The sequence below is a fragment of the Macrotis lagotis genome, chromosome 1, assembly GCF_037893015.1.
Source record: "Macrotis lagotis isolate mMagLag1 chromosome 1, bilby.v1.9.chrom.fasta, whole genome shotgun sequence".
In the NCBI taxonomy this organism is placed as follows: domain Eukaryota; kingdom Metazoa; phylum Chordata; class Mammalia; order Peramelemorphia; family Peramelidae; genus Macrotis; species Macrotis lagotis.
Genome location: NC_133658.1, coordinates 328,773,491 through 328,788,418, shown reverse-complemented (window position 1 = coordinate 328,788,418; position 14,928 = coordinate 328,773,491). Strand labels below are relative to the sequence as shown.

The 14,928-nt window shown below is 45.4% G+C and overlaps 1 protein-coding gene across 1 annotated transcript in view; it reads left to right on the top strand.

Annotated features, from left to right (window-relative positions):
* CRB2 (crumbs cell polarity complex component 2) overlaps positions 1–14,928 on the top strand; it is a 40,936-nt gene that overhangs the window by 20,945 nt on the left and 5,063 nt on the right. The window contains exons 7-11 of the mRNA XM_074199626.1: positions 6,525–7,415; positions 7,773–8,296; positions 9,587–9,752; positions 11,830–12,703; positions 13,288–13,404. Of these exons, the coding sequence (XP_074055727.1) occupies positions 6,525–7,415; positions 7,773–8,296; positions 9,587–9,752; positions 11,830–12,703; positions 13,288–13,404 (2,572 nt within the window). The remainder of the gene's footprint in view (positions 1–6,524; positions 7,416–7,772; positions 8,297–9,586; positions 9,753–11,829; positions 12,704–13,287; positions 13,405–14,928) is intronic.

Sequence of the window (14,928 nt, the reverse complement as noted above, 5' to 3'; positions counted from 1 at the left end):
CTTTGGTACTGAAAGGGGATGTCTGCTCTCCTTTGGTGTACCTCTGAGCATTCATTAACTCAATCTGTTATTTCTTCCTTTTCTTCATTACTTAGTCATCCATTTAGCTCACTCATTTCCTTCATTCATTTATCCACTCACTCATAAATCAGAGTGCACTAGAAGAGTTTTAGGTAATGATTTCTTCCATCATGAGTTCATTCATTTGTTCATTTACTCCATTTCTATTATCCTCATTAATTGCTATCTTCCTTTCCCTCTCTGAGCATTTTCCAAACATCCTTATGTATGCTTAGCCTTGTGCTTGTCTGTCAAGAACTAGAGAAGGCTCAGGGCCTGATTTAGGAGCCTGTAGAGCTTAGTAGGTGAATTCTGAGTCATAGGAACTGGGTTTAAATCTTAACACAGGGTCCTTGGTCACAAACTAGCCAAATTTCCTCTTGGAACAAGGTCAGAGATTCTTGAGGCTTGATGAGAGGGGGATTCTCAGAGGAGCTGAGCCTTGAAGATGGGGAAGCTTGATCAGGCAGGGGAGGGAATCCTAGAACAGAAATAGTCCATAGATATAAAGGCAGGATGAGGGAGCTTTGTGCAAAGAGCCATGTTGGGCTAGACCTGTGTGGCTCGCTGTAGCAGAGAGATGGGCATTCTCTCTCTCTCTCTCTCTCTCTCTCTCTCTCTCTCTCTCACACACACACACACACACACACACACACACACACACACACACAAACAAACAGATACTTTATGACCCTGGGTAAGTCACCAAACCTCCCTTAGTTTCTCTTTCCTCCCCTCAACATGAGAATAACATTTGCATAACCTCTTCAGAGTTGATAGACTGCATTAGTCTTAATGAAGTAGAGAAATGTGAGTTCTAATTGTTATTATGGTCCTCAGCTGTGTGTCCTGCCCCTTTCCCTGGAATGTTGCCTTCTCCACTTGACCATCCCAGAACATACCTGGCACAAATTCCTTTTTCTGAATTCAGTCTCCTCTCCCTGCCTCTTCCATTCAGTGATTAGACAGATGAGGAGCTTGGACATAGGCAAGGCCTTTCTTTTCCAACCCCTAAACCTTCCTGGTCTGGTAGTGAAGGAGGAAGTGAATTTACCAATCATGGAGTTATTTATTCAGAGGCTGGATGATATACTAATAGAGGGATGAGAGGAGACAGGATGGGTTAGGGGAAAGGATATAAGATTCGGGATCATGAGTACATGGTATGTCAGAGCTGGAATGTGAAATGCAGCAATCAAAATATTGTTTAAAAAGTTAATAATTCCCAAGTTAATAACAACAGAAGCTCTCTGGGCCTCAGTTTCCACTTCTGTAAAATGCCATGGTTAGGCTAGATTAGTGGTTCTGGGGTGTTAACCAAGTTTTTACTAAACTCTCTAACCTGATCATGACAAAGAAGGTCAGAGACAGAATGCCAGTAAATCAGTAACAGTTTATTAATTACTTTCTTTGCAAGAAACCAATTTATAAATTATGGGGATTACTCAATTCCTTGGAGTCATCTTAATGTTATGGAGCCAGATATTTTATTCATGATCATAAGTGAGCAGATGGATCATAGAACAATCGGATTTAGGACTTGAGTGATCTTCCCAGGACAAGCCCACCTTGCAGGACAATTCAGCAATTACATCACTTGTGATCATCCAAGCAGGAGACCTATATGGAACAGTTAGTGTTCCACACCTATAGCGCCCTCTGAAAAAAAGAGAGGATTCTCCTATCTCTTCTTTTGGGTTAGACTTGATCATTACAACTTCCTAGCATTTGGTTCCAATTATTTTGCTATTTCTACTTATATGACTTGCATATTTATAAGTTACATAATTTTCTTCCATCTATTCCCCTCTCCCCTCAGTGGTGAACACTGTATATGTACATTAGTGTTAACATATTTGCATATTAGTCATTTTGTGTATGAGGAATTAGGACCATGGGAAAAGAAAGAAAAATATAGGATAGAAAGGAAAAACAAAAAGAAATATTTTTAAAAGTGAACTTAGTGTTCATTTTGATACTAAAAAAAGTGGTTTTAAATATTTTGAGTTATATAGGATTTTTATTTTATTTTCTTTTTTAAAAAAATGAGTTTGATGTCCTTTCTCATGTTAAATGCCACTGAACATCTGCCTTGAGCTTTGAAAGATGGAGCTTTCTGGGGTAAGAGGATGAGATAGTAATAGGATTGGGGACTTAATGAAATTAAGAGAAACCTTGTCACATGCTTCCTCCATTTGTCCTCAGTTTCTCTCTCTCTCTCTCTCTCTCTCTCTCTCTCTCTCTCTCTCTCTCTCTCTCTCTCTCTCTCACCCTCCCTCTCCCTCCTTCTCCTCTGTCTTTCTCTCACTGCTCCTCCCATATCAGGGTTTAGTGGGTGTGGTCCCAGGGAATCTTGTGCTGGGGATGTGGAGAAGTTTCCTGGTAAGAATATACTTCCACCTCCTAGGCTTACCTTGCATAGTCCTTGCTTCAGGGCATGAAGCATGATGGAAAGAGCCCTACATTGGGGCCACTGACATTTACTACCTGTGTGAACTTGGACATGTCACTGCTCTCCTTTGTACCCATCTTCTTCATATAAGATTTTAAGAAACCTTAATTTCTTGTCACTTCCCACCATTAATTAGTGTGACTTTTGATGTCTATTTAATGACTAACATCTCTGGATCTTAGTTTATTCATCAGCAAAATAAAGGAGTTGGATGAGATGGTTAATTAGAGGGCTTTCAGCTCTTAAACTGATGATTCCTGTTTCTATGTCTTACTAATTGTATGATGCTGAAAAAGCCATATCTTCTTTCTGAATCTCAGACACACACTATCTCTGTCTCAGGTCTTGGTCTCTGTCTCTTTCTCTCTGTCTCTCTCTCTCTTTCTCTGTCTCTCTGTCTCTCTCTCTCTCTCTCTGTCTCTGTCTCTCTCTCTCTCTCTCTCTCTCTCTCTCTCTCTCTCTCTCTCTCTCTCTCTCTCTCTCTCTCTAAAATGGGGATCAAAGATTTAGAGCTGGAATGGACCTCAGAAGCCATCTAGTCCAATCTTATTTTACAGATGAGGAAACAGAGGGAAATCACTTTCCTATGGTCACACAGGCAGTAGATATCAGATGTGGCATTTGAACGCAGTTACACAGGAATAGTTGTATTTTCTAACTCACAGGATTATTTGTGAAGGCAGAGGTTTGTAAATATTAAAGCTTTATGGAAATAGAAAGTTGATATTAGTCCTTCCTTCTGCCCTTCATACAGTTAGGCATGCCAGGGTTGGGCTCTCTGTTCACCTGAGAGATGGGCACAGTGAAAGGGTCTCTAGTTACTTTTTTTATGAGGCTCACACCCCTTCCCATCCCTCCCCAGCTGGGGTTGGGCAGACGTCATGTGGAGGAGGGAGGGAAGGAGGGAAGACCTAAGCCAGACATTCTCATGCCTGTCAGTGCTGATGGGAGCCAGCTGGAGTGGAGATGGGAGGAATGGGGCGGGTCAAGGGGAGCTGTATTAGCCTTTATTTCGGCTTAGCTGTCGGTGAGGAACTGCCCTGGCCTTTAGCTCCTTGACTTGCCTGGGCCCACAGCCTGATGCCCTACTCAGGTAGTCTCCTCATTTCCTGGCCCCCATGCCTGCAAATAGGATGAGATGACATCCTTGCTCCCAGGGGCTGTCCTGGTGGGACTATTGCTCCTGACAGGTATGACTGGGATTGACTCAGTGGAGTGGGGGAGGGCATATGTCTGCATAAGACTAGACTGAGGGTGGGGGAGCAGGGAAGGGGCCCTTGGTCACTCCTGGGTATCATAGTATGGAAGGAGGGATTGGGGTGCTCCTATTTGGTCTCTACGGGCAGAACTAGGATCAGTGGACAGGATAAAGAGGGAGCTGGAGAAAGGGAGGGAGAGTTTAGTTCTCTGCAAGAAAAAACTTGCCAACTGCTAGGATTATCCTTTCTGGTGGATTGGTCTGCTTGAAGGATAGAGGGTACTCAGTCGCATTTTCTGAGAGATGATGGCGAGGAGACACCTGAAGGACAGGGAGTCATGTTTGATGAGGAATCAGAAAAGGGGTTCACATTCCAGCTCTGTACTTACTGGTTGTGTAACCTTAGGCACATGACTTTCTGACTCTCAGTTTACTCATCTATAAAATGGAAATCATCCTACTTTCACTGCTTCTTTCCTAAGGTTGTTGTGAGGGAAGAGCTCTGTAAGTTTTCCAGAGACAGTGAAGATGAAAATAGGAAATAGCTAGTACAGTGGATAGATTTCTGGGTCTGGAGTCAGGGAGACACATTTTAGGAGCTCAGATCTGGCCTCAGATATTTGCGAACTCTGAGACCCTGAGCAAACCATTTCACTCTGTTTGCCTCAGTTTCCTCAACTATGAAATGAACTGAAGAAGGAAATGGCAAACCACTGCAGTATTTTTGCCAAGAAAACTCCAAATGGGGTCACAAGAAAGTCAGACATAAACGAAATAATGGAACCACAAAGAAAATGAATGCAATTCCAAGTCACTACTTATGTGACTTTGGGTGGATCCTTTCTCCTCAGAACCTCATCAATTTTTTTTCTCATCTGTAAAATGAAAAGCTTTCACTAGATGATCTCTAAGGTCCTCTTCAGCTCTACAGCATTCATTCCAGTGATTTGTGTCCAAGTTTGGTTTGCACTTGGTACCTGAAGTGCTCTCTTGTTTTTTTTTTTTTAGATTTTTCAAGGCAATGGGATTAAGTGGCTTGCCCAAGGCCACACAGCTAGGTAATTATTAAGTGTCTGAGACCAGATTTGAACCCAGGTACTCCTGACTCCAAGGCCGGTGCTTTATCCACTACGCCACCTAGCCGCCCCCTGAAGTGCTCTCTTAAGCAGAGGTTCTGGAATTCTTCAAATTCCTCAAACTAGGAGTTGCCTGGGTTAGACAGAGTTGTGGTGTTGGGGGAAAGAAGGCTAGAGGAGCACAGTGCCCAGTCCAACCCAGTCCAGCCACCTACTGAGGGCTCTGGACCACTCCAGAGTGGTATGATATCACTCAGGTTCTTGACTTTGGCCACCTGGGGTAGGGCAGGAGGGCTTTTAATGGCAGCTTGGGCTGGGGACCAAGAGACTGTTCCTGCTTATCTCTAGAGGGCAGAGCAAGGAACAACAGGCATAGCAGATTGGAATTAAGAGATCTGGGCTCAAATTTAGGCTCTGCCACTTTTTTTCTTTATTTTACTTTTCTCCAATCTGTCACTTCTTCATTCTTGATTTTGGACAAGCTCTGGGCTCTGGTTTTCTCATCTACAAGGTACCCGGGAGAGGCAAGCATCAACCCAACTCATTAGACTGAGCTTTTCAGCGCAGGGAATGTGTTTTATATCTCTTTGTATCCTCAGCGTTTAGGGCAAGAACTGGCACATAATAAGCTCCTGATAAATGTTGACTGATTGATTTTCTGTAATAGTTTTTCCAATTCTAAAAACAGAGAGAGAGATAAGGATTGGACTTGTAATTCTACTGGCATAGGGAATTCTCAGGTGAGAAAATACTCTCTGCCAAGTGCAGGTTGTTAATTTATTGCCTGAGAATTGCCTTATTCATTGTAACATTCAATGACTTGCCCAGGGTCACACCATCCATATGTCTCTGACGGGAATTGAACTTCTTGGGTCCTTCTGGTTATCCACTTTGCCCTGAAACATTCCCAACAACAGTTCAGACTAAGTTACAAGAAGGTAGGTTTTGCCTGATAGACATCTACAAGAGGTGCCTTGTATAAGGGAGCAAGCACTGAAGTCAGGAAGACCTCCTGGTGTCCCTGGGCAACTATCTGGATCTCTAAGTTATGGAGGAGATACTGTTCTGCCTTGATGAAGGCTTCCTCATTAGCTGTTGCCTATAGCAATGAAATGAAATTTTGGGGAAAAAAGCAATGATTTCCTAATAATCAGTGCTGATTGGCATTCCCTTGATGACTATGAATGGTTCAGGAGCAAAAGAATTTAACTTTGAGTGAGAAGGCCCTGGGTTTGAATCTAGCTCTGTAACTGTTTTCTCATCTGTAAAATGGGAATAATAATACCTGCATTTTCCATCTCCTCAAGTTGTGAAGAAAGTACTTTGTAAACCTTAAAATATAGGGATGGGGCTATTTCTATTATTAGATATATTTTAATTTTGACCCTCTAGAGATACTCAAGAACAAGTCTATTGGGTCCTCAGGCCAAGCTTCTATTAAAATAGATATGAAATTAAAAACACAAAATTGTTATTTCTATTATTCAAGAGATAGTATCTAGCTACCTCTTCGTGATGCTGTGGAGAGTAGGATAAAACGTGAGAATAGGAATTGCTTCAATTTTCAAAATTTGTATCACCAGTGCCTGATAGGTAGAAGGTGTTTAATAAATGTTTGTTGATTGGAATTGATAACTCCCCTGGGTGGAGGGTTGGCCTAGAAGATACCTCTGGTCTCTTCCAGCTGGGGTGCTCAGGGCTTCATATCTGTGGGCTGACTCTCCCTCCCTCTCCTCAGGGACATCATGCATGGTCAATGTTGATGATTGTGCGTCTGAACCCTGTGTCCATGGTGCCACCTGTGAAGACAGTGTAAATGATTATGTGTGCCACTGCCCCCCAGCCTGGGGTGGAAAGGACTGCTCTGTGCTGCTCACTGGATGTGAAAGTCACACTTGCCAGCATGGGGCCCAGTGCATGCCCATCTACAAGGCAGGGGCCCATAGCTACACCTGTCGCTGCCTGCCAGGCTTTCATGGGCCCATGTGCACCCAACCTACAACCTTTTCCCTAGTAGCTGGTGGTTCCTTGCTTGTAGCTCTGCCTGTGGGCGATGGGCCTGGGGATCCAGCTGTGTCCCTGAGGTTTCGAACTACACTGCCCGAGGGTCGACTGTTCTCCAGAGGAGATGCCGTGGAAAGCCTCACCCTGGAACTTTCTCAGGGTACCCTGTGGGCCAGACTAAGGAGTCAGGGCACTGAGCTTCCCCTGAACCTTAATACCCCATCCTTGAATGATGGCCATTGGCATCGGGCTGAAGTGGTCCTCCTCCGGTCAGCCTTGGAGCTGAGGCTGTGGCATGAAGCTTGTGGGAAGGGGCCCTGCCTGAAGAGCCATCCTCTGGTCGAAGACGTGGCCCTGGACTCTCCAGCCTTCCTGACAATCCATGTGGGTGGTGGGGCTGGGACCATCCCAAGCTTTGTGGGCTGCCTGGAGGATGTGCGTGTGGATGGGCATATGCTAGTGCCCCAGGATCTCGCTGAGGGCCGGCCTGGAGTACAGCTGGGCTGTGAGTATACTGACTGGTGTAGCTCAGGGCCTTGCGACCATGGAGGATCCTGTGTTGACCTCTGGACAACCTTCCGCTGTGACTGCCCTAGGCCATATGGAGGTTCCACATGTTCCCAGGGTGAGTTCCAATATAACCCCTATTCTCAAGGAAAACTGGTTTAAAGGGTTCCTTGAGTCCAGGGGACCTGTCTTCCCATTTCAGAGAAAGGATCCCTGAAGCCAGGGGATATGCCCTTCCTACCCCTTCTGCCCCTCTCTCTTCCAGGATGTGCCTCAGGGTAAGGCTTGTGCTTCTCCCCTTCAGTATGGGGTTTCTTGAGACTTAGGGCAGTTTTCCTTATTTCAAATCCCAAGGGTGGAGACTATGTCTCTATGAACCCCAGTGTTGGACCCCATTGCCCTCTGGGGTATCCTTCCCCATCTTGACCACTCCATCTTGCTGAGACTTCCTCTGTTGTCCCTTTTTTTCTCCCAGAGCCACCAGCATGGACCTTCGGCCTGGGGGGTTCTCATAGCATGGCCTCCTTCCTGCTCAGAGATGCACCAGGCCCCAATCTCACTGTATCTTTTATTCTACGTACTCGAGAGGCTGCTGGCCTCCTACTACAGATAACCAATGACTCACTGCCCACCTACACGGTGTTCTTGACCAGAGGGGAAGTGCATGTGGAGACTGCTTACACTTCAGTGGTGACCCTTCCTGGACGCTTGGATGATGGACATAGGCATCTGGTGACACTCACCTTAGACTCTGGACAGCTTCAAGGGCTGCCTCTGGGTCCCAGCTATGAGGTTCACATAGGTGGTCTGGCCCTACCCCCTGGGGCTGAGCCCTGGGGTGGCAACTTTAAAGGTTGCCTGCAGGATATCCGTCTTAACAATCTCCGCCTGGACTTGCTCCCTCTTCTTCACCCAAGCAACGGAACCAGTTCTGGAGACATGTATGAAGGGCAGGCCAGCAATCTTACTTTGGGCTGTGTCTCTGAAGATACCTGCAAGGTGAGTATGGAAGGTGGAAGGTGGTTGGTGTGTGTGTGTGTGTGTGTGTGTGTGTGTGTGTGTGTGTGTGTGTGTGTAAGAGCTTGCATGTATACATTTTGGGGAGAGAAAACCACTTTGTAGAGATCCAGAATTTAAAAAGATATTTGAACTTAGAACATCAGACCTGGAATATCAAAGAACGTAGAATATCAAGAGCTGAGAGGGACCTGAGGGGAAGAAAAAAGTTAGAATTGAAAAGGATCCTAGAGACTTTTAGTCTACCCCCTGTCTTTTATAGATGAGGAAACTGAGGCCCAGAGAGGTAAAAATAATTCACTCAAAGTTACTGCCAGCAAGTCTAGACTGTCATCCTCATCAACCTGGCTTGGCTTGGTAGAAAGGTATGGGTGTGTCCTCAGAGAATCTTGGTCTAAGAAAGCTAGACTAGCCCAGAGAGAGGACTCTGGGTAGAGGTAGCCTGATCCTTTCCCATATCTGTTTGGAAAGGGGCTATTTTTTTTACTGATTCCATCCAACAGAAGAAATCTTCCTCTTGCCACGAATGGTCCTCTCATCTTCCTTCTGCTGGATAATAGAGCATTTCAGAGTTGAAAGGAACTCTGAGTGAGCCATAAGAAGGGCAATGAAGTGGAGAAAATGTTGGCTTTACAGCAAGGATACCTGGGTTTCTCTTGACTCTGTTCCTAGCTGTTTGACCTCGGGCAAGTCACAACTTTATTGAGCCTCAGTTTCTTCATCTATTAAATGGAGATGCATTTCCATTACCTATCTCAAAGCATTATTGTGTAGAGAGTGTTTTGTGAAAGCTTTAGGGACAATGGAAGCACGGGCTGCTGGCTGCCATTTATTGTCCTAACCTTTACTGGGCAGGAATCCACCTTAAGAAGTTTTCTGACAAGATACAACTTTGTCTAATGTCTAGTTTTAGTATCCAGGTTGTAAACAGGCAACTCCAGTTCCCCCGGAGACCTCCCAACTCTTGGGGGTGAGGGACCCTGGTCCCTGGTATAGCTCTAATCTTCCTGTCCAGGGCTTAAGGAGGAAAAGGGGCTATGGTGAGTCTTTCCCTCTGCTCACTGGTGCCTCCCAGACCTAGAAACAAATGAATTAATTAGCTGTAGGACTGATTATTGGCACCTCCCTTCCTTCCCCAAACCTCTTTCCTTTACTGTACAATGGGCTAAAAACCCTTGCATCCTTTTCAGAGAAGGGGTTATTGTAAGAGATGCTGTGCAACCACCTTCGGGTTCTGCAGAAATGGGAGCTGTTATTTCTCTTGTTTTACAGCATGAACCCTGTCACAATGGAGGGACATGTACTGTGACCTGGAATGACTTCATCTGCAGCTGCCCCCCCAATTTTACAGGACCTATGTGTGCTGAGCGCTTATGGTGCCAGGACCAGCTCTGTCCCCCTCCTACCACCTGTGCTGAGGTCCCCAATGGTTACATCTGTGAGTAGAGACAGTCTTTCCTTTAGCCTCTAGGAAAGACCTAAGCTCTGTGCTTTATTCATTCATTCATTCATTCATTCATTCAATTCAACAAACACATTTAAAACTACCACTATGTGCAGGACTCTCAACACTGCAGGGATAGGGAGAGAGAGACAAAGGACAGACCATTTCTAACCTTAGAAATACAACATAGACACAGAATTAATATTCAATATTATACTGGCCAAGCATTTGTGAAGCAACTTTTATATCTCAAACGTGCTAAAAAATGAATAAGTCTCTGCCCTCAAGGAGTTCACATTCTATTGGTTGAAACAATATGTACCTCTACTGGACTGAATGAGCTATCATGTATTTAAAGTGTCTTAAAAACCTTAAAGCCCTATTAAAATGCTATTATTATTATTATTATTATTATTATTATTATTATTACAGTAAATACAAACTAAATACAAGATGATTTAGGAGGAGGTAGTGGTAGCTGAAAGGACAGCTAGATGGCTCAGTGGATAGAGTGCCAAGTCTGGAGTCAGGAAGGCTCATCTTCCCAAGTTAAAATCTGACCTCAGACACTCACTAGCTGTGTGATCCTGGGCAAATCACTTAATCCTGTCTGGCTCAGTTTCCTCACCTGTTAAAATGAGTTGAAGAGGGGTGTCTAGGTGGCGTAGTGGATAAAGCACTGGCCTTGGAGTCAGGAGTACCTGGGTTCAAATCTGGTCTCAGACACTTAATAATTACCTAGCTTGTGTGGCCTTGGGCAAGCCACTAAAAAAATAATGAGTTGAAGAAATGGCAAACCACTGCAGTATCTTTGCCAAGAAAACCCCAAATGGAGTCATGAGGAATTGGACACAACTGGAAATAACTGAACAACAAAAATAGTAGCTGAGGAGATTAGAAAAAAAGTTTCTTCTGGAAGGAAGCTGAGTCTTGAAGGAAACAAAGGATGCTAAGAGAGGAGATGAGAAAGCATTACATTCCCAGAATGTAGAGTCATGGATGAGGAAGGGCCAGAGGACTGGGTGGGAGTGGGGAAAGGGGAACCAGCATGAAGACTGGGAAGGTAGGCTGGGTCATGTGGTAAGAAGCCAAACAGGGGAGTTGACCCTCAGGACCATAGACATGTGATGAAGGCAACAGAGAGGATCAGAGGGCTGAGGGCTATCTGAGGAGTCAGGCTAACCTTGAAGGGGGTAAGAAAGGCTTCAGGGAGTGTTGAAGAATTCAAGAGGCAAAGAGGAGAGGGAGCAGCAGAAGCAGAGGCGTATGAGAATACTGAGAGGGGAGGTGATCAGTTAGTAAACACTTAGTAAGTACCTACTACATACCAGGCACTCTTCTAAGTGATAGAGATAAAAAGGAAGGCCAAAGACAGTCCCTGCTCTCAAGGAACATGGTTGGACAAGAATGCAAAAGAGTCTAGAAGAGAATAATATGAATTAACCCTAGGAAAGCAGAGTGCTGATGGATGGTAGGGAACCTTAAATGCAGGGATAAGGAGTTTGGGGCACCCATCTCCTCCCACTGTTCTTTGGCATGGATTGCTTAGATTCTGTGTCCTCCGGGAGAAACCCCAAGGATCAAACACTCTAGGAATGTCCTAGACCCTGGATCCTCTTCTCCCCAGGAGCAGCCTATACCCCACATCTTTTAAGGGATCTCAAACTGATTGGGAGATTCTGGGCCACACATACCCCTGGGGATATTTGGGTACCAGAATCCTAAGGATGATGTTGACCTAAGACAGTCTAGGCCAGGCATGTTCACAGCTTCAAGAGATTGCCTGGACCCCAGTGCCCGCTTTGTTAGCCTAGCCTGATAAATCAAATATGGGCATCCTTAGACCCCACTGCAGTAGGCTGCGCTTACTTCAGGGTGTCAGTAGGGATTTCCAGTTCTTCCTTTCCCACTAAGGGATTATCTGGGCCACATACATTCTAAGAATGCCCCATTCTTCAACCCCTAGTTGTCCCAGCCAGACACACCCTTTGGTCTTCCAAGAAGTGGGGATTGGACCATGGCTCCAGCCCCTAGGTTCACCCTTGCTCAGAGTGCTGTGCCTCTTCCCTAGGTTTGGCCAATGCTACATTCCAAGATCAATCACCTGCTGTGTTCACTGGCTACAATATGTCGTCCAAACGGGAGTTTGCAGTTCTTTCCTTGGCCTTCCGTACAAGGGACCCTGAGGCCATCCTGTTGCAGGCGACTGGGGAGGGGGCCTCCCTGTGGGTGGCCATCCGCAATGGTTCCTTATCCGTGTCCATCCGGAGCGGGAACAGCATTGAAGGTGCCACCTTCAGAGGTGTGGTGCCTGTTTCTGATGGGGCCTGGCACTTGGTCATCCTGACCATGGAGGAGCCCACAGCTTCCATCTCTCGCTGGTTGCTACGACTGGATGAAGCCAAGAACACAACCCTCAGGGGCCAGGCAGGGAGCCTGGATTTCCTCCGCAACCATGTGCAGGTTGTTTTGGCAGAAAACTTCACTGGCTGCCTAGGCCGTGTGACTATGGGTGGCCTTGACCTACCCTTTGTCCGCCTCAGTGTGCCGCTACCCCAGCCAGAGCAGTTCCTTCTGGATGGTGGAAAGGACATAGATCTGGGCTGTCGTGGTGGCCCCGTGTGTTCGGCGGAAACCTGTCTCCATGGGGGCTCTTGCCAGGACCTCTTCAATGCCTTTAGCTGTGCCTGCACCTCTGGTTGGGATGGCCCTCGGTGTGAGGTGGATGTGGATGAGTGCAACGCTGCTCCGTGTGTCCATGGTCACTGTGGGAACCTTCCAGGCAGCTACCAGTGCCACTGCACCCCAGGCTACACAGGGAGGGACTGTGAGACCAATGTGGATGACTGCTTTCAGCACACATGCCTGCATGGTGCCACCTGCATAGATGGGGTCCTGAACTACTCCTGTCAGTGCCCTCCTGAGTTCAGTGGCCCCCGATGCCAGTAGGTTCCTGGGCTGGGAGGCTTGGAGTCTAGAGAGCTCACCCAGAGTCCTGTGTCTGGTCCCCCATTTTCTAAATGAGTAGTCTTGGGCAAGAGGCTTCAATCTTTTGTCTCAGTTTCCTTTCTGTAAAGCAAGGGGGGTTGCACTAGCTCATGCTTAAGGCCCCTTCCAACTCTGACACTCTGTGCTCTCTGCTTTAACATTCTGTGTCCTAGAACCTTTTACAACTGGGACATTCTATCCTCTTTGTTCTAATGTTCTATGCTCTAGGTTTCCTTCCAGTTCTAACATCTGTATTTGCTCTTTTAACATTCTAAACTCTAGGTTCCCTTCTAGTTCTAATATCCTGCCTTTTCTCTTCTAAGATTGTATGTTCTAGAGTTCCATGCAACTCTGATATTTTATCTTTTTTAACATTCTGTGTTCTAGGATTACTTCCAATTCTAACCTCCTGTCTTTTATATTTTAACATTCTTCCCATTCCGATGTTTTAGGTAGTAGAGTTCCTTCCAAATTATATTTTGTTTTCTCTAGTCTAACATTTTATATTCTAAAATTCCTTGATATTATGCTTATTTCCTAGGTGGCCTTTCCCACCAGATGCATGCGGCCACAATTTCACTTGTCTGAATGGAGGCCACTGTTCTGATGGACCCTGGGGAGCCAACTGTACCTGTCTGATGGGCTACACAGGCCTGAGGTGGGAGAACTAAGGGGAAGCCTGGAAGTCAGTGTTGTTAATACCTAGTGAGGAAAAGATGTTTTGTGTCCCAAGGCAGGAAGGGAAGAATTTGAGCTGAGGCCTCCCTCACTGAGGGAGAAAGGGACCTTTCCTGTTCTGTGTGGTCCCTGGCCTATGAAATGCTTATAAACAGAGCTCACCTTACTCAGTTGGGGCAGGTGGTCAGAAGCATAATTGGAGGGACAACTGGATCAGATGATTAAAGGATTAGAGCTGAAAGGAATCAATGAAGTCATTTGACTTAGTCCTGAAACTCTACAGAGATAATTATATTATCTTAGTAACTGGCTTGGCCAGTAAGTGACAGAGCCTGGACTGCAAGCAGTTCTCTAACTCCAAGCTCACTGGTCTGTTCCACTCTGAAGCATCTCCCAAGGAACCTATGTGAAATGTTGACATTGGTTCCTCCTTCCTTTAGGCTTAGAAAGCCCCCAAAGGTTCTCATTGAGCTGTTTCCAGATTTGCAAGGAATGAGTGTCAAAAGATTAGCATCTAGTAGTTGTCTGAGTCAATGGCAGAAACTGAAGATGGGTAAAAATTTTTGTTTTTGTTTTTTGTTGTTGGAGCGATAAAGGAGTCTGGTTTTATTAGTGGAGCTGTTGATTAATATATTAAAGCAGAATGAAGAAAAAATAAGGAATGTTTTCTGAAATGAGGATATGAATGTAAGATTAATATGTCCACAAACGAATCCTTAGGCAGATGGGAGAGTTTCATCAAATAATATTACAAATCCATAGGACAAAGCCCTAACTAAATGGCACTGCTAAAAAAGTCAGGAGGCCTAGGGTCTAGTTGTGTGGGACCTTAGCCAGTGCATTTCATTTATCTGGGCTTCTTTTTTCTCATTTCTAAAATGAGAAGGTTGGATTAATGATTCCTAATGTACCTTCCTGCTCTAAGTCTATGATCCTTTGATGTCTTATGCCCAGTCCTAGACTGGCCACTAACTCGATGTATGACCTTGGACAGGTCATCTTTCATCAGTTTCCTTCTCTGTCAAATGAGTAGTTAAAATCCCTTTTAAGTTTTCAAGTGTGAAATTCAGTCCATATGGTTTCAGTACTCTCCTTCCTAAGGCCAGTTGGACAGTCATGGATAACACTCACCCCTTCAAGGGTCATGAGGCTGAGGACATTGACCGTTCCCTTTCCTTTTGTTCCTCTTGGGACAGTCTTAGAGTAAGAAGTGACCTTAGGATCCAAAATGTAAGAGTTGGAAGGGACTTTAGACTATTAGAACACAGAATGTTGACCCAGGAAGGGACCTCCAAGGGCAACTAACCCAACTTTTAATGGAAACGTTAACTCCTTTTATAACATCTTTGACAACTAGTCATCCGAAGTTGGCTTAAACATTTCCAAGGGTGGGGAGTTCACTTTCCCCCAAAGTCCACTTAGGATAGCTCTGATTGCTAGGATGGTCCTCTGGGAGATGACTTTGGTTCTGGGGTCCTGTTCTTATTGCGCTAGCTTTTGCTTT